At 55.7% G+C, this 24767-nt stretch overlaps 7 protein-coding genes and 1 non-coding gene across 8 annotated transcripts; 5 read left to right on the top strand and 3 right to left on the bottom strand.

Annotated features, from left to right (window-relative positions):
• Nucleotides 1-9: 9 nt before the first annotated feature.
• On the bottom strand, nt 10-7167 carry DICSQDRAFT_108580 (P-loop containing nucleoside triphosphate hydrolase protein). Its single transcript, XM_007367553.1, has 36 exons — nt 6354-7167; nt 5891-6298; nt 5762-5837; nt 5631-5671; nt 5517-5563; nt 5342-5456; nt 5051-5255; nt 4925-4988; nt 4764-4860; nt 4668-4698; nt 4464-4599; nt 4364-4409; nt 4286-4313; nt 4207-4233; nt 4094-4156; nt 3747-4040; nt 3584-3693; nt 3389-3525; nt 3320-3332; nt 3117-3269; nt 2816-3065; nt 2586-2751; nt 2388-2531; nt 2277-2338; nt 1983-2222; nt 1830-1932; nt 1659-1777; nt 1547-1606; nt 1230-1436; nt 1147-1169; nt 938-1093; nt 634-880; nt 559-573; nt 393-505; nt 312-335; nt 10-259 (listed from the first exon to the last, which is right to left on the bottom strand). Exons 1-36 carry the CDS (start codon nt 6624-6626, stop codon nt 137-139), a joined length of 4416 nt encoding a protein of 1471 aa, XP_007367615.1. The 5' UTR covers nt 6627-7167; the 3' UTR covers nt 10-136.
• A 1730-nt stretch (nt 7168-8897) lies between these two features.
• On the top strand, nt 8898-9425 carry DICSQDRAFT_156185 (uncharacterized protein). The gene has a single exon (XM_007367552.1). The coding sequence runs from the start codon at nt 9027-9029 to the stop codon at nt 9210-9212; it is 186 nt and encodes a 61-aa protein (XP_007367614.1). The 5' UTR covers nt 8898-9026; the 3' UTR covers nt 9213-9425.
• Nucleotides 9426-10807: 1382 nt separating this feature from the next.
• Nucleotides 10808-11647, bottom strand: DICSQDRAFT_64658 (uncharacterized protein; the record flags this gene model as incomplete). Its single annotated transcript, XM_007367551.1, has 4 exons — nt 10808-10839; nt 10895-10946; nt 11008-11419; nt 11484-11647. 4 exons carry the CDS (start codon nt 11645-11647, stop codon nt 10808-10810), a joined length of 660 nt encoding a protein of 219 aa, XP_007367613.1.
• Nucleotides 11648-13788: 2141 nt separating this feature from the next.
• Nucleotides 13789-13888, top strand: DICSQDRAFT_t123. Its single transcript has one exon. It is a non-coding gene; the product is annotated as a tRNA-Arg (tRNA).
• A 213-nt stretch (nt 13889-14101) lies between these two features.
• Nucleotides 14102-15859, top strand: DICSQDRAFT_181833 (uncharacterized protein). The gene is made up of 3 exons (XM_007367550.1): nt 14102-14254; nt 14311-15283; nt 15338-15859. Exons 2-3 carry the CDS (start codon nt 14317-14319, stop codon nt 15742-15744), a joined length of 1374 nt encoding a protein of 457 aa, XP_007367612.1. The 5' UTR covers nt 14102-14254; nt 14311-14316; the 3' UTR covers nt 15745-15859.
• Nucleotides 15860-16720: 861 nt separating this feature from the next.
• DICSQDRAFT_181832 (L-tyrosine:2-oxoglutarate aminotransferase) lies at nt 16721-21369 on the top strand (the record flags this gene model as incomplete). The annotated part of the gene is made up of 6 exons (XM_007367549.1): nt 16721-16850; nt 16907-17414; nt 17479-17576; nt 17637-17760; nt 17809-18337; nt 18404-21369. 6 exons carry the CDS (start codon nt 16721-16723, stop codon nt 18500-18502), a joined length of 1488 nt encoding a protein of 495 aa, XP_007367611.1. The 3' UTR covers nt 18503-21369.
• Nucleotides 21370-23240: 1871 nt separating this feature from the next.
• On the bottom strand, nt 23241-23773 carry DICSQDRAFT_138400 (uncharacterized protein). Its single transcript, XM_007367548.1, has 2 exons — nt 23465-23773; nt 23241-23403 (listed from the first exon to the last, which is right to left on the bottom strand). Exons 1-2 carry the CDS (start codon nt 23643-23645, stop codon nt 23384-23386), a joined length of 201 nt encoding a protein of 66 aa, XP_007367610.1. The 5' UTR covers nt 23646-23773; the 3' UTR covers nt 23241-23383.
• A 537-nt stretch (nt 23774-24310) lies between these two features.
• DICSQDRAFT_171848 (uncharacterized protein) lies at nt 24311-24749 on the top strand (the record flags this gene model as incomplete). Its single annotated transcript, XM_007367547.1, has 3 exons — nt 24311-24446; nt 24523-24683; nt 24738-24749. The coding sequence occupies 3 exons, from the start codon at nt 24311-24313 to the stop codon at nt 24747-24749; spliced, it is 309 nt and encodes a 102-aa protein (XP_007367609.1).
• Nucleotides 24750-24767: the final 18 nt, after the last annotated feature.

Below are 24767 nucleotides of genomic sequence, written 5' to 3'. Positions count from 1 at the left end.
CGCGTTTGTGCGACTGCATGACTATTCCACGATGTAGAGTCTGAGAGATTAAACAGTTTAGTAGCTTACAAATACTTGAATCGACATATGGTGATGCACGGCGGAGTTCTGTTCGATGGCAGGATACAAAGTGAATTCAAGTCACGAGACCGACTGCGGCACGTATCAATTGTCTCTCTTCAGCAGATGCCTGATCGACTAATTCCCGGAAGCGACCGTTTTCCTTGCGAAGTAGATTTATGGGGCTGTCGAACTCAACCTGCAGGCGCGAATGAGTGTCAAAGAGTCTTGTCTCATCCTATACCACTCACCACTGATCCGGAATCGAGCACAAGCTGAATTCAGAGGGATTAGTAGGAGTGTGCAACGCAATGCCACACAGATTGACATACCACTTTGTCGTAGTCTTTGATGGTTGACAATCGGTGAGCTACAGTGATCACAGTGACTTTGTGATCCAGCTGTTTGCGCAGGGCTAATTGGATCTTAGCATTACTCTCGTTGTCTATGAATTGAGTTGTGAGTGAGCCAGAAGTGTAGATTGAGGGGAAGACGTACCGACGGAGGATGTCGCTATATATTTCGGATCCCCATGTGTCAGATATTGTTTGAGAATACTCATAATCCACGTACCCTCATCCATGACGAGTAGTTTGCTCTTTCTGACGATCGCACGGGCTAGAGCAACGATCTGTCGCTGACCAGCGGACAAGTTCTTACCGCCCGACGACACTTGAGTGTCGAGTGTGAGCGTGTCCGTCACCGTCTCCTGTGCGTTCTCAATCCCTTGTGCACCAAGCAGAGCACTTCCTAGTTCTGCGTCCCTATACTTCCCGAAGGGATCTAGGTTCTGCCGAATGGTTCCTTGGAACAATTCCGGCTATATAACGTATTATCAATACCCCACAGGAGGATCGCAAGAACATGTAACGCTCACAATTTGAGGAATGATTGTAATTTTCTTCCGCAACGTTGTAAGGCCAACCATTCCGATTGATTTGCCGGAGTAGACGACATCGCCTGTTGCCTCTGGCGAGGAACTGGTACGGATATTGGTTGGGATGCAACGCAGCAGTGCCAGCGTTAGAGTGCTCTAGAAATTGCAAACTTAGTGATTCATCGCGTATGTCGGCAGTGAGACCTCACCTTTCCACTACCAGTACGACCAACTTGGCGAATTAAATATATGTGAGCAAGGGAGTATGTTGCTCTCTGAAGGTACCACTCACCGATGCCGATAAGTTCCCCTGACTTGATGCTGAAGGTTACCCTCTTCAGAATCTCCGGTCCATCAAGCGTGTACCACGCCGACAGATCTTCGACATCGAGTGATCCGTCCGTGGGCCAATCGCCTTCGGCTTGCGGGAAAGCATCCGGTTCTGACATGTCCTCCTGCTCAATCACGAGATACTGCTGGATACGCTCGAGACTGTACACTGTATTAGTTCCCTTGGCCCGATCCACTGTCATCATGACAAACCTGTTCCCTGTAGAAGGTCGTTAGCATTAGTTGATCACAGGAGGAACTCAAGCATCTAGAACTAACCAGAAACTTCAAACGTGTTGAGCGTCCGGACAAACTCGAATACCTTGGAGCTGAATGCGACTTCATATCACAATAAGCGACATAAAACCTACGTAAGGAGAGCACAACTCACTGGCCATGTTCAAAGAGAATCCGATATTGGATGCGTTTAGTTTCGTGAAATACGTCAAGTACGTCGCTAGCGATACTGTGAAAATCGTCCCGACAAGGTCTGCGCGAACGATGACCCATCTACGCGTTCGGTCAGACATTTTCAGCGCACGTTCAGAGCAGAGCCATGTACCGGTTCAAGTTGTAGAACGTATTGGAAGCCCGAGTCCAGCGATCGATTCGATCATGCATGTCGTTCTGGAATGTCTTCTGAACACCATACGCACGGATTGAGACTTTAAGAGGGATTAGTCAATGATTAATGAGTGAGAGCACTCAGGCGCACCAAGACTAGCAACCGTGGAGTTGAGATGACCGATGAGAGGTGCACGTGTCTTGCTTTGTTCGCGCTTTACCGGCAGCTGCGCCTTCATGTATGCCCTCGCATAGATCCCACTGATGATTCCGAACAGCAAAACAGCCACGGTGAAGATGGGGGCCACCACCAACACGAGGACGAGTCGCACGAGCATCGACGTAGACAACTCTAGCAGCTTCAGCAGGAAGTTCGAGATCTGTCCATCGACTAGGGGGTGGTTAACACTCGTCACCCTGACAAAACAATAGTTGGGATACTTGCTGGCACCAATATCGTCTGTGAAACGGGCGACGACGCGGGATTTGGGGGTGTAGTCCAGCCACCTGAGAAGATATCAGCACATCATGTTTTGTGCAATGTCTCGATACGTACCTGAGCGTCGCTCCGAGGATCGAATTCGCCAATTTTGAGTGGATCTTCGCAGACGCCTCCAAAGTTCCTGCCAAGTGCACCATCCGCGAAACAGCGTCGGTCAACAAGGATCCAATCAGAAGTGTAACATAGATCGCCAGGAAACTATATTGAGTGATCAGCTCTGTGGGAAAAGCATAATAGCTTGATAAGACTTACAATACCACAGAAACTCTAGATGCCGGCTGATCAGAATATTGGCTCGCCCAATAGCCAAGTAGCCAGATCTGCGCGTTGATCACGACACTCGCAAGGAGCAGGGAGCTCAGTAAGACAATCCAGAACAAAATGGGATACTTTGACATGTTGCCAAACAGGAGGCTCACTAGACACAGCCGATGTAAGCAGCCAGTCTCGTGGCGATTGGAAGTGACGAGAAGACAGCATACTTGGCTTCCAGCCCACGTGGCCCTCTTGCGTCTCCTCCGGTGCGACTTGTTGCTGCTGTACAGGCTGGTCGGCGCCCGCCTTCCTATCCGCTCTGGAAGATTTCACATGTACGCCGTTGGGTGTAGCGCTCGGCGTTGCAGACGATGCGATGAGATCCTGAGGAGGGGGTCCCGCATCGACAACAGTTCCATTATGACCGAGCTGCACAGCCCAAGTCGCGATGGGCAGCACCGCCTTGACGTTGTTGGTCTAGGAAGGAGTAGTCAGTTATGAAGCACCGGTTAGCTGATTTGCACGCACCGCTAAGATAACTGTTCTACCCTTGAGCAAATCGCCCCGGAAAACATGCCTGACGATGTGCTGAATCGTGCTGTTATCGATTTCAGAGAGGATGTCATCTAACAATAGGATTTGCGCCTTCGAATAGACCGCTCGAGCAAGCGTGAGCCTTGCCTAAATACTCCTTTAATGCAGGTTGTCAACAATAAATAATGTCACGTTACCCTCTGCCCACCGCTAGTAAAGGAGTCCTGGTGAGCCGCTTGGACCCTGTTGTCAAGAGAGATACTCACCTCAAAAGAATACCACGCTCCCCAACCAGCGTCTCGTCCTTGTGCTCGAATTCATCAATGTCCTCATCCAAGGCACACGCCTCGATGACGTGATAGTACCGATCCTCGTCATAAGGCTGCCCGAAGAGGATGTTGTCCTGCCAATGCAAATCATTCGATTACAGCGACGGCGGGATCATACAGGCGAATACTCACCCGAACGGAGGCTGCCATGACCCATGACTCCTGTGCAGCGTATGCCACACCCTCTTCGACCGGCAAGCTAACGAAGGAAGAGCCATTCTGCGGCCTATAGTGCATCTCGCCTGCAGGCGCTACGTTTATCCACCTCTTCGCTCCGTGCTTGGAAGGAACTCACCGAGCAATGCCACCAGCAGGGATGTCTTCCCGCTCGCAGTCGGACCATAGATGATGTTCAACCCGCCCTTCTTGAAGAGCAGCTCCCTGTCGATCTTGAGAGTGAAGGGTTGATCTTGTGCGGACTCTTCTGTCCATGTGAAGTGTGCGTCGCGGAAGCCGATGTCGGTGGCATGAGTCTCAAGACTGTGTCCATTCTCCGTGAGATGGTCAACGTTGCCGCCCTTCTTCGTGTATCGATCCAGAAGTTCAGTCTCCTTGAGGAAACGGTTGATACGCTCCAGCGAAACTTTGCCTGGGAGAAAGGCATGAGTGTCAGCCGTAGAATATGGGTTTGCGTTGACATACCGTTGGTCAAGATCGGAATGCGGAAGAATATCAATCCCAGCTGCGAACGGAGTATCTCGAACACTGTAGAGCATTAGCACCAAAGATGCGACATGTGAATGCTACGAGCTCACATGAGATAGACGAGAAAACGATGGAGGCTGTAGGACATCAGTGCCATGCACCACGCACATATGCGGCGGGCGGACATACCTGATAGCTCGCGTTTCATCCCAAGAGTCTATACAACATGTGAAAGTCGCGCTCGCGACGCAAGACAATTGGACTCACGAAGGTTGCATAACTCGCCAGCATGATCAACAATGGGATACAGACGCTGAAATCCAGGTCAGTCAGTAACAGCCATTGCGTGCGGTGCGATGAACCCCACTTGATAGCGCCAATCCAAATCTGCATCATGTTAACCTTGCGAATGGCGCGGAGCTCCTCCAGTCGCGCGTTGCCCAGCTTCTCAGCCTGTTCCGGCTCCCATGCCAAAAACTTGATCGTGCGTATCATGTCCAGCACTGCGCGGTGTCATTTGCAACATAAGAGTCAGCCTGATTTAAATCAACGCGAGAAAGCGAAAGCTCACTTTGAATGACCAGCGTCACACGACGGTCGGACTGGGGAAAGGGCAAACATCCGTTATAAACAAAGAGTCTAGAGCCATAAATTACGAAGCACTCACCGCCCTGGCCTTGGCACCCTGTAGGCCTTTCGTACGTTTGCTGAGTTCCGTCGGCACTGGGAACAGGGCGACCATGACTGCGACTCCCACGAACGTACTATGATGCCGCATAACGAGTTAGCCGGAGGACAGCCTGGCATCCGTGCATTAAGCGCTCTTACCTCCATCCGAGAATCGAGTACAAGAAGACCACAGACAGCACGATATGGATGGGAGTCTCGAACACTGCAATCGTCCCGGTCAGCCACACCCATGACACCGAACCTTCAGGAAATCTATGCACGCACAGACAAGCAGCACGAAGGTGCTCGCATTCGTCACATTCGTCAAGTCCGTCGTGACCAAGTTCTGGACGAGCGGCATGGCCCCCTTCCCGTCTTGCGGCTTTCCCGGGGCGGTCTTGGCGTTCGTGGTGGCCTTCGGCCGCATCATCAACGCCACGTCGTACATAAGCTGCGTCAGAATTGCCTGTGTCCGTGCCACAACCTGCGTCTGTTTATCCACACGCAGCGTATCAGCATTCCTGCTACATGCTTCCCAGGCTCCACTGACAGGCCGGTGGACAGATGAACTCGTACCGAGACGTAATGGTAATATTGCATGCACATCGACACGCCCATAGAGCCGAAAAGGAGAGCGAGGATCCAGAACCAGGGCTTGAAGGTCTCGTTCTGCGATCCTTGCTCGACGTGCCTGGTACGCCAAATGGGTTGAGCGCGGTTCGAACCCTGTGCTGCAGAAGAAGACGCTCACGATAGAATGTGCTTGAGGCCGAGGGGCGTTAGAAACGAGGAAGCACTCTATCGAAATGTCCATATTGAGTAAGAGAACCGCACAGCCCCGGGCATGAGGCAGCGAACCACGTACAGCGAGGATGACCATGATTCCCATGACCAGCAAATCGGGGGCTTGGGTAGAGGCACGTGGGTCGTTAGGATTCGGTCCATACTACCGCAGCTGACAATGGCGGTGCGCAGAAGAAGGCGAGATGCACTCACAGAAGAGTCTAGCAAGGCCCCATGCGACGTCCCTGCTCTTGCTTCGATCGTCACTTACCCGCATTGGGTCCACGAGCTGCAGTCCACATGAGCGCCCCGAACGTAAACCGAGATAAAGGAGGCGCCTACTGCATAGCTGGTCTCCACAAGGTGGTCTGTGCTGTTGTACTCTGCTAGTGGAGGCAACTCTTCAAAGGGCAGATGCTTTAGGTGTTGTGCTCTCCAGATGAGTGGATCAAGCCAGCCATAAGTGACCAAAGAGAAAATCGATGCTCTCTGCTCCGGACGTGCGTCGAGATCGTCGGTGTGGCGAGGGGATATCAGGGGAAGAACAATAGCAGCCAGTGTGAGAAGTCCGATCTTGGCCCAGAGGAGGTTCCCTTCTGCACCATCGATGGGTGTCAGATCGTACGTGGCGAGCGGCCATATGTCACGGTACGCGTACACCGCCCATATGGCCAACAGAATGATGTTCCGGGGGATGCTGAACCGAGTCCGCCAACGACGAGGTAGACACATCATTCCGAGTACTAATGCCTGAAGATGCGTTCAGCAATGCGATCCATAAATGAAGGAAAGAAGTTGTACTTACGAAGGCTGCTATGCGCGCTCCATAGAAGAGCCATGGGTATATGCGCCTCTCGCGGCTGGGAAAATGTGGCGGAACCACAGGTATCGTCACAGCAAACAAGACAAGCAAAGCCAAGACATCAAGAGTCAAAACTAGGTCATATATGCTGAACATTGCGTTTGTTTTGGAGGGCGACTCAATGGAATGACGGGACTCCCGGTCGAAGGGGTGAATGTCGCGCGGCTGAGATTCTGGTGGTAATCGCTCAGCTCCGGTACCACCTGGATTGTCCATGTAGATAGAGCGGGAGCAAGGGCGGGTTCTGGAGCAGAAGGGACTGGTGGAGTGGCGCAAAACCGTGCGAATGAGGGTAGGAGGTAAGTTCTGTAGGTAATGACACCCAGTTCACCCGCGGTATATAAGAGAGCCAGGGTGTCCGTGTGCGATAATGGAGAGTGGGCGCTGTGGCGAGTAGATGCTGTTGATATAAGCAGGCGGGGCTGCCAGATCAACTGTTCTTGTATGTTTCCCGTTGCGGCCAAAAAGAGCAAGATAACAACAGTTGGTAGCGTCACTCTTGCGATGCAGCAACAGCTAACAAGTAGATGAGTCGGTTTGACCTGTTGCAGTGCTTGGACCAGGATGGCAAGACGGGGGGCGGAGTTGACGTTGAGGCCGGGGAGTGGCCCAAGCGGAACGCCTAAAGACGGACGAAGACGCAAGGCTAGTGCGTTTTCGCAGGCTGTGCAACCTTCAGCTGTGTGCGCGCGTGTGAGCTGGACAGGTGTCCTCGCGCAAGTATTCAGCACAAGGACGTCGTCGGGACCAACATCGGCAAGGTCCTAGTACAGATCCCGACCACATGACGTCGCTGGGAAACTTTCTATGGCCATCGGGGCTGTGCTCAGAGGCGCCAGACGCTCTTCTATGAGCTCGAGCGTCTGTCAACTGGCCGCAGTCAGTGCTTGCTTTTTCTGCCTCTCTCGCCCGACGACCCATAAATTCTACCTTCAGACCAGTTTGTTGACTGTGGACGACTGCATCGAAAGCGCATCTTCTTACCCAGGAGAGAGCATCCTTCGCGTAGCTCCCTGGGTTTTTCTCTTGGGACAGCCTCTTCCAATCAGTCGAGCCTAGAAGCCCTTGGAATCGATAATAGCGTCCGCTTCATCGATTTATCAATTCGGACGAGTAGCGCACGCAGACATCGCAACAGACAGTAAGTTACCTTCTCCAAATCACACCGTGGGCACCTCCCTAGTCTGTCGTACACAGCTTGTCTCTCCATTGCGAAACAACCATGCTGACAAGAATCGCAGCGTCCCTTATACAAAAGGTTCTTCGAGACCTCCTCATGATCGGTATATGCTCGCACGTCGGTCACGGCGATATCCCCAGAAGGCGAATCCTGTACTCGCTTACACTACCATTCATTCGCGCGTAGCTCCGCACGGTGCCACCATTCCATGCGCGAACTTTTAGGCGGCATCTGGACACCCCCCTCAAGTTTCACCCGGACCTCCCACAGCACACTCTTCTGACAGGGACCGATCTGTCCATTCCCCTCAGCTCGCCTACCCGACCCCACTGCGATGCAGTGAGACGTTGCCACCCTACTACGGTCCGCGTACAACCGGAGCTCTCGGCGTCTGGTCCGTAGTAGGCTAGTAGGCTCGGAGCGATCGAACGAGAGTCTAAGAGTCTATCCTGGATCCAAGGAACCGATAATACCCGTCGACGAGGCGGTGACGATGGCACAAGTCCATAGGGCCCAGGCTTGTCAAGCTTGCGGGACCGAAGGTGCGCTCGGGTCACTGGAGTCACCCGTACCGTGGCGCTGCAGGCGGCGCATCATAAGAAAAATACACCGCCCTGCTCACAATCGTGTACCTGGAGCCGACGTATGGTCTGCTCACATCGACTCAACAATACCCATCGCGGCGGATGCACCGCGTCCGGGCGCTCTCCGATCGCGATCGCGGACTCGGGCATACCTGGAAAGCACAGTACAGCATCCGCCACTCACGTCCGACGCCCCACGGACAAAAAGTCTAGCGCATGTGTATGCGCGACAATTGGTTCTGTTATCCTAGGGATACACATGCCTCCCATGGATAGCTCTCTAGGTCGCCTACGACCCATGTTACAATGTGACCAGTACGACATTCGGCGACCCCTTCAGTCCATAGCCAGCGCTCCCTGCTCTACATTTTCCGCTCAACTTCTCCTCAACTTCTACCGCAGTCTCTCTCACCTGCGCACAAGCCCTCGTCGCCTGCGGTCGTAACCGGCTGCACCCCGGAGAGGCACCTCCATTCTCCCTCGGCAGCCGCTGCACCGTCCCTAATTCCCCGATCATTCTGAACATCCGGAACGCCAGCACGGCCCAGGATGCGGCAGACGGGACTTCCAGTTGGTCGCATCAGTGCGCCAGATAGTCCTTCTGCTCGTCCGCCATGTCCGTATGGCGGTTCGACAAGGTCGGCTGAGGGCCAAAATCCGGAGGTCCATACTGCTGGATATGCGCCTAATGTCGTGTCTATTCCCCAGGGGGGCACGTCTTGAGCTGAGACTCGCTGGAGTTCGTCGTCCGCCGGTTCTTCCAGCATGGACAGTAGTTCGTTCGCATGCGACTTCGTCACGCGCTTGCTTATGGCCCATCCGCCATGACCTTCGACAGCGGAGAAACCTTGAATGACTTTATTTGGCCCAGGCCTGGGCGAGCCATTGGGTATAGGACTAGACTGGTGGCAACTCGAGCTTCGAGTTGCTCAGGCCAGTGTTCTACGACATAGGGTCACGTCCAGCCCACGCTGGAGAAGGGTGCAAACCCACGTCGAACGGCTACGATTTGGAGACGTTCAGTTCTACCTTGCCTAAGGCTCAGATAGCTGTAGGATGCCGGGGGAAGAGCACGCATTCAAGAATTCTACGAGCGCAGGGATTTTGGAGAATGAAATCGGATGAGAGGCGTGTGGCTCCCCTGGAGGAAAGAGTTGTTGTCAAGAATGCAGTGGTCCTGCGGCCCACATTTAATCGGGCACCTTGGCTGGAGGAGTTGAGAAAACCGGTCGTGATCGTGGTCGCCGTCACCAAAAGCACTGTAATGGCCCAAGGAACGCGATCGGACCGCTGGAATCCTGACAGAGGAGAGACGAATATTCAGTGGCAGAATAGAGGGGTGTTTGATCTAGAGAATGCAGTCGATCAATGAGACGGTCGCTGCGAAAACGCGACGGGAGTTGCTTCATTTGGTGGCGCGACGCTGCGCTGCCCAGGTCCTTCGGGCGCCCATAGGGGTGTCGGATGTCCCTCTCACCCGGGCGTTCAGGCTGCGGCGGACACCGTTTCAACTTATTTGTTCCTCCTCCGGATGTACACCTCCCTCGATGAGGACTCTGCGTAACACGCCGCTGCTTTTCGACATGACAGGCCTTTCAAGACCATTTGCAATGGGTTAGATTGCATTGACGTTTGCTACAGGCTTTCAGCGGGACGACTCTGCTTTCGATCGTTGTTTCCCTTTATGCCAATGCCCGTTTCCACTGCGCAATCGAATGTTGCATGTTTACGCGGAAACTGCCTGCTCAGTGGCCTTCTTAGATGACAATAACGACGGACCCGTTCCCGATTAATTGTGCATATCCGGTAGATCCCTTCTTTCCCGTCGTTGCTCACGACAGAAGACCCTTTCTGTGGCTCATATTACCGCTTTCCTAGGATGTCTCGAATGTCCCAGCCAACATATCGTGGCTGCGCAATACCTGCGTAGCGGCATGCAAGCCAGTACTCATGGTCCTAGGACACATCGGACGTGGTTGGGGTTATTCCGGGGACTTAGAGTCTCAAATCGCTTGTTCTGTGCATGGTTCTTCTACGCACAATACTCATTGTATTCCCTGATCTCCTGTCGGACCATCTTGTGGTCTGTACGTGAAGCAAAGCGCTACTCACACTGAATAGAAGTCGCCCGTCTGGACGGCCGATTCATCCAATGATGGTACGAGGACTCTAAAATATCGGCATTGTCCCTACCTCGTAGGCCCGATCTGCGCGGTACACGTACGCGTCAGAGCTGGCTAGAGCCACCCTCAAAGATATCCTCCGTCTCATATCCAAGCTCGTAACCCATCCACCTTCTATTTGCTCGCTGCTTGACTATGCCAATGATTCTCCTAGCTGTTCATGCTCGCAGTTCGTTCCGCTAGCGCAACCCTTGTCCATCGCTTCTGAAGCCTCTTCTTTCTCATCGGTGATATCCATGCCATCTGGCATAGAAATTTAGGGAGCTCTAAGTACACCAACAACAACGAGCGTATATATTAGGTGTATTAGGGTACAGGTAAGCACTGAACAGAATGTCTAAGAGTCCGAAACACTTGAAAGCGGAAAAAATTGATACAGCGATATTAAGCAAGAGGGTAACCGTCCTTCATCACAACAAACAACCGAACGCATCACGCATGCAACGCCCCTCAAGAGTAGTTGATCGAACCGCCGTAGAAGACTGTCAGAGTATATTGAGTCAAGTAGCCTGACAAACGAAATATCCGACAACTCACTGTACTTCGAGACATACTTGACAGAGATATCCTTGTCATACCCGTACTTGCACTATCGAAACACCAGTCACTATGACGCTCGTCTGCAAACAGATAACCATGCTCAGACTTACCGTAGCAGGTGGCTGACCACCGACAGTATCAAAGCGGAAGACCTCGTCAGCGATCTTGCCCTGGACGTTCACGACGTCCAACCAAGCGACATCCTTCTTGGGGTCCGTAGGCGCAGGGATAGATCCCTTACCCTTGGCCAAGACAAACACGTCGTTGTTACCCTTGAAGCGCGGATTCGAGCGGAAGTCCCAGACGGGACTCACGCCTTGGCCAGTGACGGGGTTCGTCTGGAAGAAGTGTTGGGCGAGAATCGTAGGAGGGTTAAGAAAGTGGAGGAGATCGATGATCGACTGGATTGGCTGCGGGATGAGGGTCGTCCAGACATTGTACATGTCTTCTTGTATCGTCGAAAACTCCGGCACAAAAGCCAGGCAGGATGCATCAATGAGTTCTGCAACGGCGCCGGTGCTCCTAGACACAAGGAAGAAAAATATCCGGGTAAGCCTCGCCCATACAAGCATAAGGAGGGACGTACGTGTAGTTGTTCGAGCTTGAGCAGGTGTAATTCTGTGTGCCAAACGCGAGACCGAGGAACTTCGGGTTGGAGGGCGCGACAAGCGTGTTCTGACCGGAGGGAAACAACGGGACAAACTTGTCGATCGGGCAGTAGGCATAACCTGTTGTGGGCTGGCCCTTCATTGTCCAGTCATAGGAGCTGACATTGTACCCAGAGCCAGAATTATATCCTGAGCCCGTGTTGTAACCCGAGCTCAAGTAGCTGGCAGCGGCAGCGGCGATCAGACCCTTGATCGCAACCATGGCAGAGGAGAGATGAAGGGTAGGTAGTGGAGACAGTCAAGAACAAAGAGACGGAAAAGAAGTGTGAAGAACGGGAAAGAGCTGAAATGCTGAGGGACCACCGTGCTGCCCCCGAGACCTTTATACCACGTCGAAACGACGTGTCAGGGCAGCGCATACCCGCACCGCTCGGGTACCTCGTGGCAGCCCTGATTGGTCGCGCACTGTGAGCAGAGTGACGGATCCATTGGGCGCTGCCTGTGTGCACCTTAGGCTGTAAGCCCGTAAGGTGTAGCCTGAGCGGGGGCGGCAAAGGCACCGCATTGTTGCGTAACAAAACCGGCGTCCAGAGCGCCCGCTTCTTTGATATTCAAAATCGGGTTCTTCGGCGGCGCATCTTTAACTTGCGTGTTCCATACGTGCCCAGGGTGCAGGTTATTTGTGTGCGGCACTCAATAGGTGCGATGTCGTCCAAAATGGTCAATCGATACAATGTGCCCATGTGAAGAACGTAGAGAGAGTCCCGCTACCACATAGAGCGTATGAACTTGTCGACGGTTGGGGGTCACAAGCACCGGGGCTATCTACACATACATTAGATTGTCCCCACTCAAGTGAAAATCCAAGTCCTCACTTGGAGAATTTTGTGAATCCGTACGGAGACATTCTAACTTACTCCTGTTACGCCGTTACAGCGCAAGCACCGGCACGCAATAGGACTACCGAGGCTGCGCAGCTGCTCGCGCTGGAGGCTATGATGTAGAAGAGCGAGACTGTCATGACGCGCGACTGGAGCGTCAACACCCGAGACACCCTTTGTCAGCGAGGCGGACCTGTAGCACCGCCTGTAGCACCACCATCATATCGCGGGGAGACACCTCAACCGGAATCAGCGGAGAGCCCTTGGCCTTCCGTACGCATCGGCATAACTTACGAACAATACACGAATCTCGCTGAAACTCGATATCCAGGCTGCCTGGCTGCCAGTGGCCCTGGGATATGGTTGCGGTTCAACTGACCGACTCGCTCCCATTGACATCCGCCCAGTCAACCTGCTGTACTTCATATCGTAGCAGCGCTGAGCCGTATGTTTCGGCGGGTTTCTCGGGCAGGCTGATGATGCGCTGCTCGCACCGAGGTGTGGCTTGGGCTAGATGAGCCAGATGACAGACCCTGCACAGAGCTGTAAACACGGAGAATGCGCCGATTTCATTCAGCTGTGCAAGGGCCTCGACAATGAATCTGACCGCCGGACCGTGTTGAAGAACCCACATAGATCATGAGACATGTGAACATGCCGCCTCTGTACAGCACAGGTACTTTCCGACTTCTTGCACTCCTCCGATTGCACAGGGGTTACACGCTCAAGCTCGGGTCCGACTTACTGAGTACTTCGTGATTCATTCGCTCATGTCGGCACCTCCGCTGTAGTGTCGCACTCGGTGTTCAAAGGCCGCGCACTACGTCAGCGCTTGGGCCTGTCGGTCCCGTCTGGTCTTTCCTCAGCATAATGACGAGCAACGCCTGCCCACGCGTCAATCCCACCATCTGCTATGTGATAGAGATCAGCCCATCAAGGCGGTCGGACAAGTACTCTACACTTACTGGAGGACCAAGACCGAGGAAAGCGGATAAGACAATATGGTCGTCAAACATTATGATGAGTTCTCTCCCGCATCGTGATGCTGAGTCTAACCGGCAATATTGTCTTGACACAATGGGAGCGGCATTCTGAGCGAGAGCAGTTCCCGGAGCACCAAATGACAGGACGCACCTAAGCCAGTTTTACTGAAGAATGTGAGTATTGAGATTTATCAGAGTTAGATGTGTCGATGCATGGCCATCATTTTCGAGTAGCTGGTCGGCCATCACTGGGGTCACAAGAAGTGTGTGAGCACGCAAACTCTTTCGTCAACGAATGCGACGGTCGTTGGAGGATCGCAGCCAGACGCCGTTGTACACCTATAGCGTACTTAGTAGAGACAGCTTACATACCTGACACAATATGATGACTTAATAAGGCTTTATGGGTGCGTAACTATGGCTACCTGGCGCAATGGTAGCGCGTTTGGCTTCGATTGCCTCGCGTACTCTCGGGTCATGGGAACCAAAAGGTTGCAAGTTCGAGTCTTGCGGTGGTCGTAATTTTTTGCGCTTCTTCCTGGGTGTCTACCTGTGTTATAGATCGCATTTGAGGTGGAAACGCAAGTAGCACGGAGGACAGGCGTAGTATAGAGTCGAAGGTCGGCGTAGCTGTCACAGCGGATCCCGTATTCGGCCCATTTGGCGCCGATAGCTTTCCGGATCGGACGTGGCATGTTCAACCTAACGCCACGACGCTGCCCATCTCTTGTGCTTCCATCATCAGGGTCCTTTTCGCAAAGCCAGTGACCGCCTTTTCTCCGCCCGGACTCAGAGTTGTACATATTTCTATGGACCGGGATTTTCATAGAGCAAAAAAGTGACCAGCGGCACAAACGGTTGCCATCCTGTGCGATTGCTATCCAAGTGAGTCACGCAGCCACGGTGTGGGATCTGTTCTGACAAAATATGTTGGGCCTTAGCTCCCCATGCCTTTGCCAACTGACATGGATACATCATTGAAGATCATCAGCAAAGAGTTCGGCTTCAAAATATCTGACAAGCGGAAACCCACCAACGTTCGTTTCTCCGTGTCTGAGACGTTGAAAGCAGCAGCTCGCCTGGGTAGGCGACCATATCGACCCCACCTTGCCCCTGTGTCACTCAATCAACAGGCCGCTACCCTCCCACCCGAGCTTCTCGACCACATCCTCGATTACCTACATGATGATAACGAAGCCCTCCGCAATTGCTCCCTCGTTTGCCACGCGCTCGTCCCGTCCGCTCGTTACCACCTGTTCCAGAAAGTCAAAATCACCCAAGAGAACTTTGTCCGTGCAACCACCATCTTTGCAGGAGACTCGCCTCACCTCACCCAGTATGTTCGTGATCTGACGCTTGAACTGCCCATGGGTTCCTTGAATTCCACCCTCGGTCGCTTGCGAAGTCTCCTCGCCAATGAAGAAGCCCCAGTCCTTCTACGTGTCTTCATGCTCGTCCTCTCCCCTCGAATGCCGAACGTTCTCCGTCTCACGCTCAAGGACGTGCCGGTCGACCAAAGCGTAGTCGCAATGCTCGCACCCAATTTTCCTCAACTGCATACACTCTCACTCTTCGACTGCTGGTTCTCCTGTAACGCGGACTTCTACGCCATCTTGCGTGACCATCCCGCCGTCCGCCACCTTCGTTGCGGCAGATTGTCCTCCCTCTTTGGCAGCGAAGCCTTGTCGCAGGAAGATGTTGTGCCCCCGCGGTCACTACAAACGCTGAAGATCACGGAGGCATACTCAACCTCGCCACTGACCCTCATACCTTGGCTGGTGACGCACAGTAACCCAGAGCACTATACCTACACGCTCTATCGTCTGGGACAAGTCACGAAGCTCAATCAGTGTCTCGTCCAGCTCTCTTGCTTGAAGCACCTGCACGTCATCTTCTACAGGTGGCGCACAGAAGGTCCGTGTCTCTTCCTTCCTCCCTAACCATTGACACTCAACTCGTTTCTACCAGACGTAGAGGAAGTGGCGGTCACCCCGGCCGTGCTCACCCTTATACCCCGCCACCCTCCCACGATCACTACGCTGACCGTAGATACGAAGATACATTCAGTGCTTCTTGCCGTTAGCCTTCTCGGCCATCTCGATCCGCACGCCTTTGCGCACCTCCGGACTTTGAACATCCTTATGCACCTACATGAGGAGTTCGTGAAGGAGGTACCTCTGGAGTCATGGGCCGCTATGGACCAAACGCTGAGCGTACTGCTGTCGCTTGGAGCTATCAACGTCTGCAACGTATGCAGCGACATGACCCATCTTGAGGCTGGCAAGGATGCCGTCGAAGCGCGTTTGCCGGTACTCAGCGTGCGCGGGTTGCTGAGATTCGACCAAAAGTGGCAGCCGCTGCAGCTGAAGTTTTGAACGTGAGTAGGATGCTGATGACGCATGCAAATCCTGTCCTTTCTTGTCGCCGTCTTCTTGCCAGTGTGTATACATATTGAGTCTTCATTCAATCGTTACTATCGCTCCTTATCCTGCTTTTGCATTCGAGTGACAGCGCGTTCGCGCACGAACACTGGCTCTAAAGTCGACGATTGACAGTGGTATGTGCTTGCCTTCTTGGAATGAGTCCCCGACATACGCGCTGACGGTCCCATTCGAAGCTTATCCATGAAGTCCTTCCTGAACAAATGTGCGAAGGTCCACCGACAGGAATTTGATTGATTAGCATTCGCTGTCTTTATATACAATGAACCCAGACGTGCAAGACAGTGATCGAGGGTGAGGGAATTGTTCCATGCCAGGCAAATGCGAGCGGCAAGACCTGAAAAGACCGGATATTGGACGACCTGTTGCTGCTCATCGACACGATCGCCAAGGAGTCATCCGGTCGCATTCTTGCAGCTTGTCTCTATGTCATAGGCATCTATACACAAGCACTAAACTTCCTACGTCCAGAGCGGTTTGTGGTACGTCCTTTTCGTTCCGTGCGAACCGCTCATGCACTGGTCACCCTCAACTCTGATCTCGCAAGGTCGTCCCAGGCGGAAGGTCGCGGTCCGGCACCGGCGGTGGGTGGTTCCCTTGCATCGACACGGTCTCCAGTGGTGCCTTCTCACCGTCAAGCGCTCGTTGATGACTCGACTTGGTGAGTGTTGGAACACAATATACTGGCGTAATCGAGAACAGGAAGGCAATCGGAGGATGGAAATCTCACGTGGATCGCTTCTCGCATTGCTGCTTACTGTGCGCTCGCATGGGTAACCGAGGTGGTCGTGAGTCAACTCTCGGCGTCTGAGGGAGGTATTTAGATCGTAGGAACAACATCCATACGTGCTTCCACCTTCACCTCTGTTGTTCACACAACAATCCACGAGCTCTTCACTTTCGAAGCGTTATGGGAACACCTCGATTCATCGATCTCACGCACCATCTTGCTCCAGAAACCCTCGCACGTAGGGTCAACCCATTGAAGGACCTCATTCGAGTCGCACAGCAAAATCCTCATCTCGTATCCCTCGCAAACGGTCAGTAACTAGCCTCTGGGACATCATCCACAGATTGAATGTCATCGTTTGTACAGGCGACCCTCATTTCAGCCTGTACCCAGTGCGGCGGATCAATATCGAGATTGCCTCGGTGTCATCGTCAGACGATCCGGTATCTACATGGCGCACCCTCGGTCCATCTGCGCCGACACAAACCCTCGCATCAGTCATAGACGAAGACTCCGGCCCTCTCCTTCGAGCGTCCCTGGCGTACGGTCACGGTGCCGGCCTCCAGCAAGCCTTGGACGCCATCACCGAGATCAACAAGGTCTATCATGTGGCCCCAGCCCACGTCGCAACGATGACACTGGGCAATGCCGACGCCATCACGAAGGTATTCCGCATGCTAGGAGCACCAGGGGACTACTTTCTCGCAGACGAGTTCACGTTCGGTCCAATGCCGCTTGCGGCAGATGCGCATGGGATAAAGTGGGTCCCCGTGAGGATCGACTCAGGCGGCATCATCCCTGAGGAACTGGAGCGGATCTTGTCCGAATGGGACATAAAACGCGGCAGACGGCCGCACGTCCTGTACTCGACACCGTCAGTATACAACAGTTGCTTGCTGTCATGTGGTTGGCGTCCTCCTTAGTCTTCTTTTGCGTAGATGCGGACAAAACCCAACGGGCTCTACGCTCAATGCAGAGCGTCGCAAGCGTATATACGAACTGGCGCAGAACTTCGACTTCATTATCATAGAAGACGGCAAGTCCCTTCATCTCTTGCCTCTTGGCGCCTTTGATTGATCGGACACTCGTATGGTAGACCCATACTACTTCCTGCAGTACGATGCACCCAACACCCAGTCTTCCGTTTCTGAGTCCACCAAGGCGTTCCCCACCTCGTTCCTCTCCCTTGATGTGGACGGCCGTGTGATCCGCATCGACAGGTACTCAATCTTCTCAATATACAATGTTCATGGTCTAACTCCTCGCAGTTTCTCCAAGGTCCTCGCGCCGGGCCTCCGCCTAGGCTACATCACTACTGCTCCGCAACTGGTCCCCCACCTCATCAACCTCATCGACTTCTCGACCCAAAACCCTTCCGGCTTCCCGCAGGTCCTCATCGCGCAGCTCTTCGGCCCTACCGGCTGGCAGCTCTCCGGCTTCGACAAGTGGGTCCGCAGCCTCCGTCTCGACTACCAGCGGCGCCGCGACCACTTTCTCGCTCTGTTCGAGCGGGACGTCCAGAGCACCGGCTTCGCGACAGCGGACGTGCCGGAGGCCGGCATGTTCTTCTGGGTGCGGGTCCTCGTCGAGCGGCACCCGCGGTTCCAGAAGATAGACCCTGAGCCCCTCCCCCAAAGCGATGCGTTGGGCAGGCCGAAGGCCGTCGCGCGCACAAATGCCAAGGCGTTGATGGACGAGCTCTTCGACGCATGCGTCGCAGGCGGCGTTTTGGTCTGTCCAGCGAGCATCTTCGTGCTGCCCACCGACGGGACGTTTGACAGCGAGTCTATCGACGACGTGAGTGCCCTTACCCGACCAGCTTGGTCCTCTTATACATGTCTGACCAACGGTTCTACATGCCAGCGGTCGAACTTCCTCCGCCTCACGTTCGCCGGGTCGGAGGAGACGATGTCGGCAGGGATCCCAATCTTCGGCAAGGTTCTCAAGCAGTTCTTCGCCTGAGATCTCGCCAAATCCCTGTAGCAAGTGTCGTCGCTGCTAATACTCGCATGGGAAGGCACCGCAATAGCCAGAGCTGTCAAGTAATGCTTATATTTCACTACCAATATCTGTGCGCCTGTGCATGGACAGCGGGTACGGTACAGGTATCTGTGTCTAAGACCAACAGCGAATGCGGCACTAGCACACAACTACAAACAGGGGACAGTGCACAACAGCTAGAACTATGGCCCTGTAGTAGGGACCGATACAAAGCGAATGGATACACTTGAAGGAGCCGCTTCAGCCCTCAGCCTAAAAGTTAAAGATCTACGTCCAAGAAAAGACCGTGGCGGGTCACAAAGGCCCGGATATACGGCATGCGCGCCAACCTGCACCTAGTCGTAGCAGCGTCCCGAACCTGCTGTCCAGCGCCGCGCAGACGAGGAGCCTCGTGCGTCCTAGCGACGCCCGCCGACGCTCCTCACGACCTGCTTCCACACTCTCCCGATCGTCGACCTCCTCTTCAGCTCCTTCGCTCCTCCCCCGCCCTGCACCTCCGCAGGGGCCGTCGCCGCGCGCTCATGTCTCGCACCCACACCCGTCCCCCGAGACAGCGCGCCCTGCCCGTGGCCGTACGCCAGATCCACGATGGACGACCCGCGCGTCCCGGGGGAGCCCACAGAGGCAGAGTACCCGCTATACCCGCTCGCGTACGACCCGTACGACGCCTGCGACACGATGGACCCGATCGAGCCCGCGGACGCGACGGAGCTGACGTCGACCGCGACCGCGCGCTCTTTTCCCTTCGCCTTCCCCCTCCCCTTCGCGCTGCCGTTGCCCACATAGTCGTAGTACGCCTCCTCGGGCACGGGCACGTCGTTGAGCTGGATCTGGACCCCGCTCGCGCCGCCGGGGAGGAAGCCGAGCTCGTCCGAGGCAACAACGGGCGGGTCGGCGAACGACACGGACGACGCGGACGTCGCAGAGCTCATCGTGAGCGGGGGCGTCACGCAGTCCCGCTCGGCGACCGAGACGCGGCTCGAGGACGCGGACGCGGACGCGAGCGAGGCAGCGCGCGAGGGGAGGCGCGACGACGACGCCGACGCCGAGGGGGACGTCGCGGGCCTCTGCTGCGCCCTCCCGTACGTGCCGGACGCCACACTCGAGCGCGGAGAGGACGCGCGCGTATGCGCGGGCGCGGGCGCGCTCAGCGCGTCGAGCGAGCGCGCGCCCCGCTCCGACGTCGAGATCGTCGACCGGCGGCGCGCCTCGCGCGCGGAGACGGGCAGGACGACGCCCTGCGCCTTGAGCCCGAGGCGCGAGAACCGCGGCGGGGCGGCCTGCGTGAGCCAGTTCTCTTCGGGGTTGCGCGACGTCGAGGGCGGGGCGCGCACCGCGGTGGGGGGCGAGCCTGCGCGCGCGCGCAGGTCCGCGTGGCCGTGGATCGTGCTCCTGCGCGAGGCGGTTGAGCGGGCAGACGGAGTGGGGGAGGTTGGGCGCGAGGACGGTGGGCTCGCCGGGGGAGGATTCGTGCGAGGCAGAGTATGCGAGCGCGATGAGGACGGGGACGGCGCGGCGGCGTGGTGAGAGGGCCCGGATGCGCGTGCCGGCATGGTTGTCGTGTTCTGCGCCCACGTAGGCATAGGCGGCACAGGCGGGGCGTCGTGCGCGCTCGCCGACTTTGCACGCGTCCGTGGCCGCGAGACTCCCGCAAAAGCGGCAGGTCGCCGCTCATCGACGGTGCTCGAGCTATTGGAGGCGGAGGGGAAGCTGAGCTTGGAGAAGACAGCACTCAGGGTGCGCCGCCGGCGCTGCTTCTGCGCCCTGACGTCCTCCCCGCCCCCAGGCGCAGCAATCGCCTCGGGGGCCGCGTCGACGAGCTCTGCAAGAGGCGAGAGGTGCCGCCCTCCTCCGCCCGGGGTCGGCGGCGCACTTGCCGCGCCGACCTTGAGGGTGCCGTCGTGTGCGAGCGCGATGGACGGGCCAGCGAGCGGAGACGAGCGGAGCGGGCGCGAGGAGGTCAGGGGGGACAGGGTGCTGTGCCTGCGCACGGCTAGCGGCGGGCGGTCCGGGATCGAGAGCCTGTGCTCCGCGGAAGGCGGGCGGGCGGGCGACCGAGTGGGGGAAGGGGCGGCGAGCATTGGGCTAGGGCTTGCGGAAGCCTGGGAAGCGCAGGTTAGAGTCAATACGCGAAGGATAGGACGTCAATATCGTTACACCGTGCAGGTGCGAGGCAGGTGCATTGTGGGGAGAGAAAAAAGGTGGAAGGCGGGTGCGGGGGATCGCAGGCAGCGTTATGACAGGGATCCCGGCGAGATGAAACGTCGTGGGTTCTAAACGTTCTCATGTGCGATGCCCTGACAGTCTAGATTGTTGGAACGACCATGATGCACGACCAAGTTGCATGATGGCTTGCAGCGTCTGTCGGGAAGCACAGCGCCGCTTCTCACCTGGTCGCTGTCCGCTACACGACTGCCGTTCAAGCACTATTGTCAGAGCAGACCAGGAGCGCAGACCTGCCCCAACCTGTGGGCTTCGCATGCTGCTCCACAATCCGTTCTGCCTCGCAGTGCATGCCGCGATGGTCGCCGTCCCGAGAGGTTCGAGGAACTGGACCGATCAAGATGAAATCAAGATGATAGCCGGACATGACACTGCCGCCCGAAGGAACGACGGCGCGAACGAGCGTGCACCCCGAAGTGGCGGCGTATGCGCACAGAAAGTGGGTACAGAAGCGGTGCTGGCGGCTCGGAGATACGACGGGCAAAGGTTTGCTTCGTCTCCACATGAGCGAAACGCGGAGACACCTGGCAACGAACCCGACGAGGGGTGCGCATAGATGCGCCCGGGGTGAAGCCCCCCGCGAGCCCGATATTTACTTATGTGCGACGATAAGCCTCGGGCTGCAGCAGGGGCCATGGAGGGTATTGCGCTTACAGTCCGCTCGGAAACGCGTCCGGATAGGCATGATTGCGCCATGCTGGACCGAACACGTTGAACGAGCGTGCTGCAGACGATAGAGTCGGTCCTCCGAGACCATCGGGGGCTGGAGAGATGAGACATGGGCGTGTGCGTGTACGAACTTGGAGGGCGCATACATGGACCACACACCACGTTTGCACGCGAGGAAAAATGTCTGAGAAGGAGAGTGAGCACTCACATTGTCACCGGATGCAGATGGGAGGAAAGGAGACTGCATGGGCTGTCCAGGTGGTGAGCAAGGGGTCTACCGATGTTGCAGATAGTGTATGCGTCTAGGAGTGGGAAACGAGCGAGAGAAAGAGAGGCGGCTGTGGAAAACAGAGGGAGGAGAGAGCGATGTGGACGGAGCCGGTTTTGAAGGCGAGGCGGGGGGGGGGAAGGGGCCGCCGCACAAGCCGAACATGCCTGGGTTCGATGCCGCCTGGTCTTATAGAAGAGGAGGCGATAACGAGCATCAGCCATTGGTCGTGGAGGTTATCAAAGGCCGCCCGCAAGGCGAACCCATTGCCATCTGAATGAATCTGATGTACATCCAAGGCTGCCTGTGGCTGCTGCTCGTTCCGGACGTCCTCCGCGGTTCAACATTTCCCTCAGCGCGTCACTCCAGCGCCTGCCACCACATATGTCGTGATCTGTCAGACATGTCATATATGAAGAAAGCTGCCAACCAACCTAGCCTAGCTGCCAGCTTGTTCTCCAGGTACCACCGCGACGTATCTTACATAGACCTCCCCCGAGTCACTAGTCTCCTTCGGGCCCAAGCCATTCATCTCATGCAGCCGCGGCCACTGCTCGCTAGCTGACTCGCGGGGCTTCGATAAGGATTTGCAACTACCGCTCGGGGCGACTCCCCTTGGTACGGGGAAGACGAGGACTACTACTTCTGCACCCACCGCGTGCCGTCGCATCACTGCAGCTGACCGGGACCACAGACTGCGGTAATCCCCTCGTCTCGAGAAGCACCACCATCGACGCCGGACCTGCAGCGCTCACAAGGCTGGCAAAGAGAGCTTCGGCGGTTTTGCGACCTACAACGACATGTACCTGACCGCTCATGTTTCCGATCGCAAAGCCTCTGTTCGACACAAGGATAACCTTTCCCCGAGTTTGGTCATATGCGTCCGAGCACGGCGACACCGTTCCGTCTTCTATTCCGAGCTCCTCGTCAGTCCGCTGGCCTGGAGCACGGCAGCTCGAGCGCTCAAGACGCGATCCCTCTCCGAACGAGGCCGGATGGGGGATAGCACGCCTCTTGGAACGCATCAGACATCTTCGATATCCCGGCGGTGAAGCTTGCGCTAGCGGCACGTCAAACCGGGCGGTCCGATGCATAGGCGTATGCAATGTCTGGCATTGCAGGGATGGTCTGGCACGAGTCCGTCAGTTCTTCAATCCCCCTCTTCAAAAAGCTTACAACAGATGCGATGTGCCTGGGCCGTCCAAGAAGTCGACTGACGAGGACAGGAGGCGGTTCATATACAGTATCGCGCATTCCGCGCACATATAACAGCCACAAGCTTCCGTGACGCATGCAAACCGCGCCGGCTCGTGCGATAAGTGAGATCTAGAGATGTGGCGGTGTTTCCCTCCCGATTGGGATCATCCATGTTCGAGCGCGCTCCTCTCCTCCAATTCACTCTCGCCTTCGTGCGACTCTTACAGTCGTTTGCATATCGCTCTGCAGTCGTTCGCGCGCATCGAGCTAGACTGCGCATGTTTGCCACGCGCTAGGTCACTGGCGCCCTGGGGCGTCCACCCCGGAGGATGCATGTTGTCCCGAACACAAAGCATCGCTCACGCGCGAACGACTGCGGTTTGACATAGTGCAGACGACTGTAACAAGATTCGCTCCATCTCAGTTACACACCGCCCTGCTCTTCTCTACGTGCATCTACAGTGGAAGCTGCGGTGCGCACGCTGTCATCGGACGTATACGCTCTGTAGGCGATCGCATTCCCAGAAGCAAGTTCCCGATGATACTAACTGACATCCATCCCGCAGGGCGGCTCGTCGCACTACCCGAGTCTGCCGACCTTCTGCCCGGCTTGCGCAGCGATACTGCAAAGATTGGCCCTGTCCAAGGATAGGTAATGTTTGCCAGATCAGCAGTCTCCCAGCAGCGGGTGCGATTCTGCGACGCCCTGAACGACGCGGAACCTGTACGTGGGTTCGCGTCGATCATACGGCCTCTTTCACAGACATGGACGGCTCCTATTGACTTTTCACGTTCGAGTGTGCGTCCCTATAATTATTGACACTACGCTCGCAGTGGCTAGCCTCTGTCAATGCTCATCCAACCGCATGCCGGTGCAAGATCGTGCCAATCTCGGTCACCTATGTACGTGACGACCTCGACGGGGCAGCATATAACAAGGGTTGCAAACCCCGCCGTGGTCTCTATCTCGACGCACGTATGTCACAAGGAAGGGGCCAACTCAACTGAGATCTCACTCAGGTAGGGCATATCTTAGCACAGCCATCGTCGAAGTGTCGGTCGCAAGGGCGGTCGCTTCGCGAGCGGTATCCCATCCTTCACTTCCGGCACCGCCATTCTGGCTGTATGGAGGTATGGGACTCCCATATACTGCGGTCGAGGTTGCGTAGCGCGCTTCTCCCGGCCTGCGCAACGCCGCGCCAGCGTGGTCTTGCAGAATCTATCTCAAACAACAGATGGGATGATGCTCGTAGCCTTGGACGACAAACAGCTTCGTGATGCACGGTCGGCCATGCAGAGTACATGAGCAAGCCCCCTGCCAAGGAGACCTTCTGCAGAACCCCGCATCTCGACCGTCACAGTACTGGGTCACCTCCTGTACTCCTCAAGCATCACGGTCAAAGTCACTCAGTATGTCTAACTATTTGGAGGCGCAAGCCATCGTGACCGAGGCCAGGTATTTTTCCCAAACTCCTATCGTGTTTTGCATCCTGAAGTTTGAGCCTAGTGTTCTCCGCTTCAACACAAACTGCGAGCTCGCCGCTTTGAGTACGTTCCGGAGTCAAGCAACTCTCTAGCTGATACCCCAGGTTACTCGCCACTGGTGACTCACATGAATTCCTAGCGCTCTTCCTCTACGATTGTCTGGTGACCATCGACAGCGAGGTCACGCTGTTCTGGCTGCCAGGCCGGGTCAACGGCGCCGTATCTCTGTTCCTCGTGAACCGATACTTCACCCTCGTCGCGCAGATCCTAGGATTCGCCCCGCAACCTAAGAAATTCAATGTATGCCACATCCCGCCGTACCCGCTCGTACAACGCTGACAGTCCTGTTCTTAGAGGTACACATGATGCTCCGCTTGAAGAGGA

Source organism: Dichomitus squalens (assembly GCF_000275845.1).
Source record: "Dichomitus squalens LYAD-421 SS1 unplaced genomic scaffold DICSQscaffold_26, whole genome shotgun sequence".
Lineage (NCBI taxonomy): Eukaryota > Fungi > Basidiomycota > Agaricomycetes > Polyporales > Polyporaceae > Dichomitus > Dichomitus squalens.
This window is presented reverse-complemented; position numbering and strand designations above follow the sequence as displayed.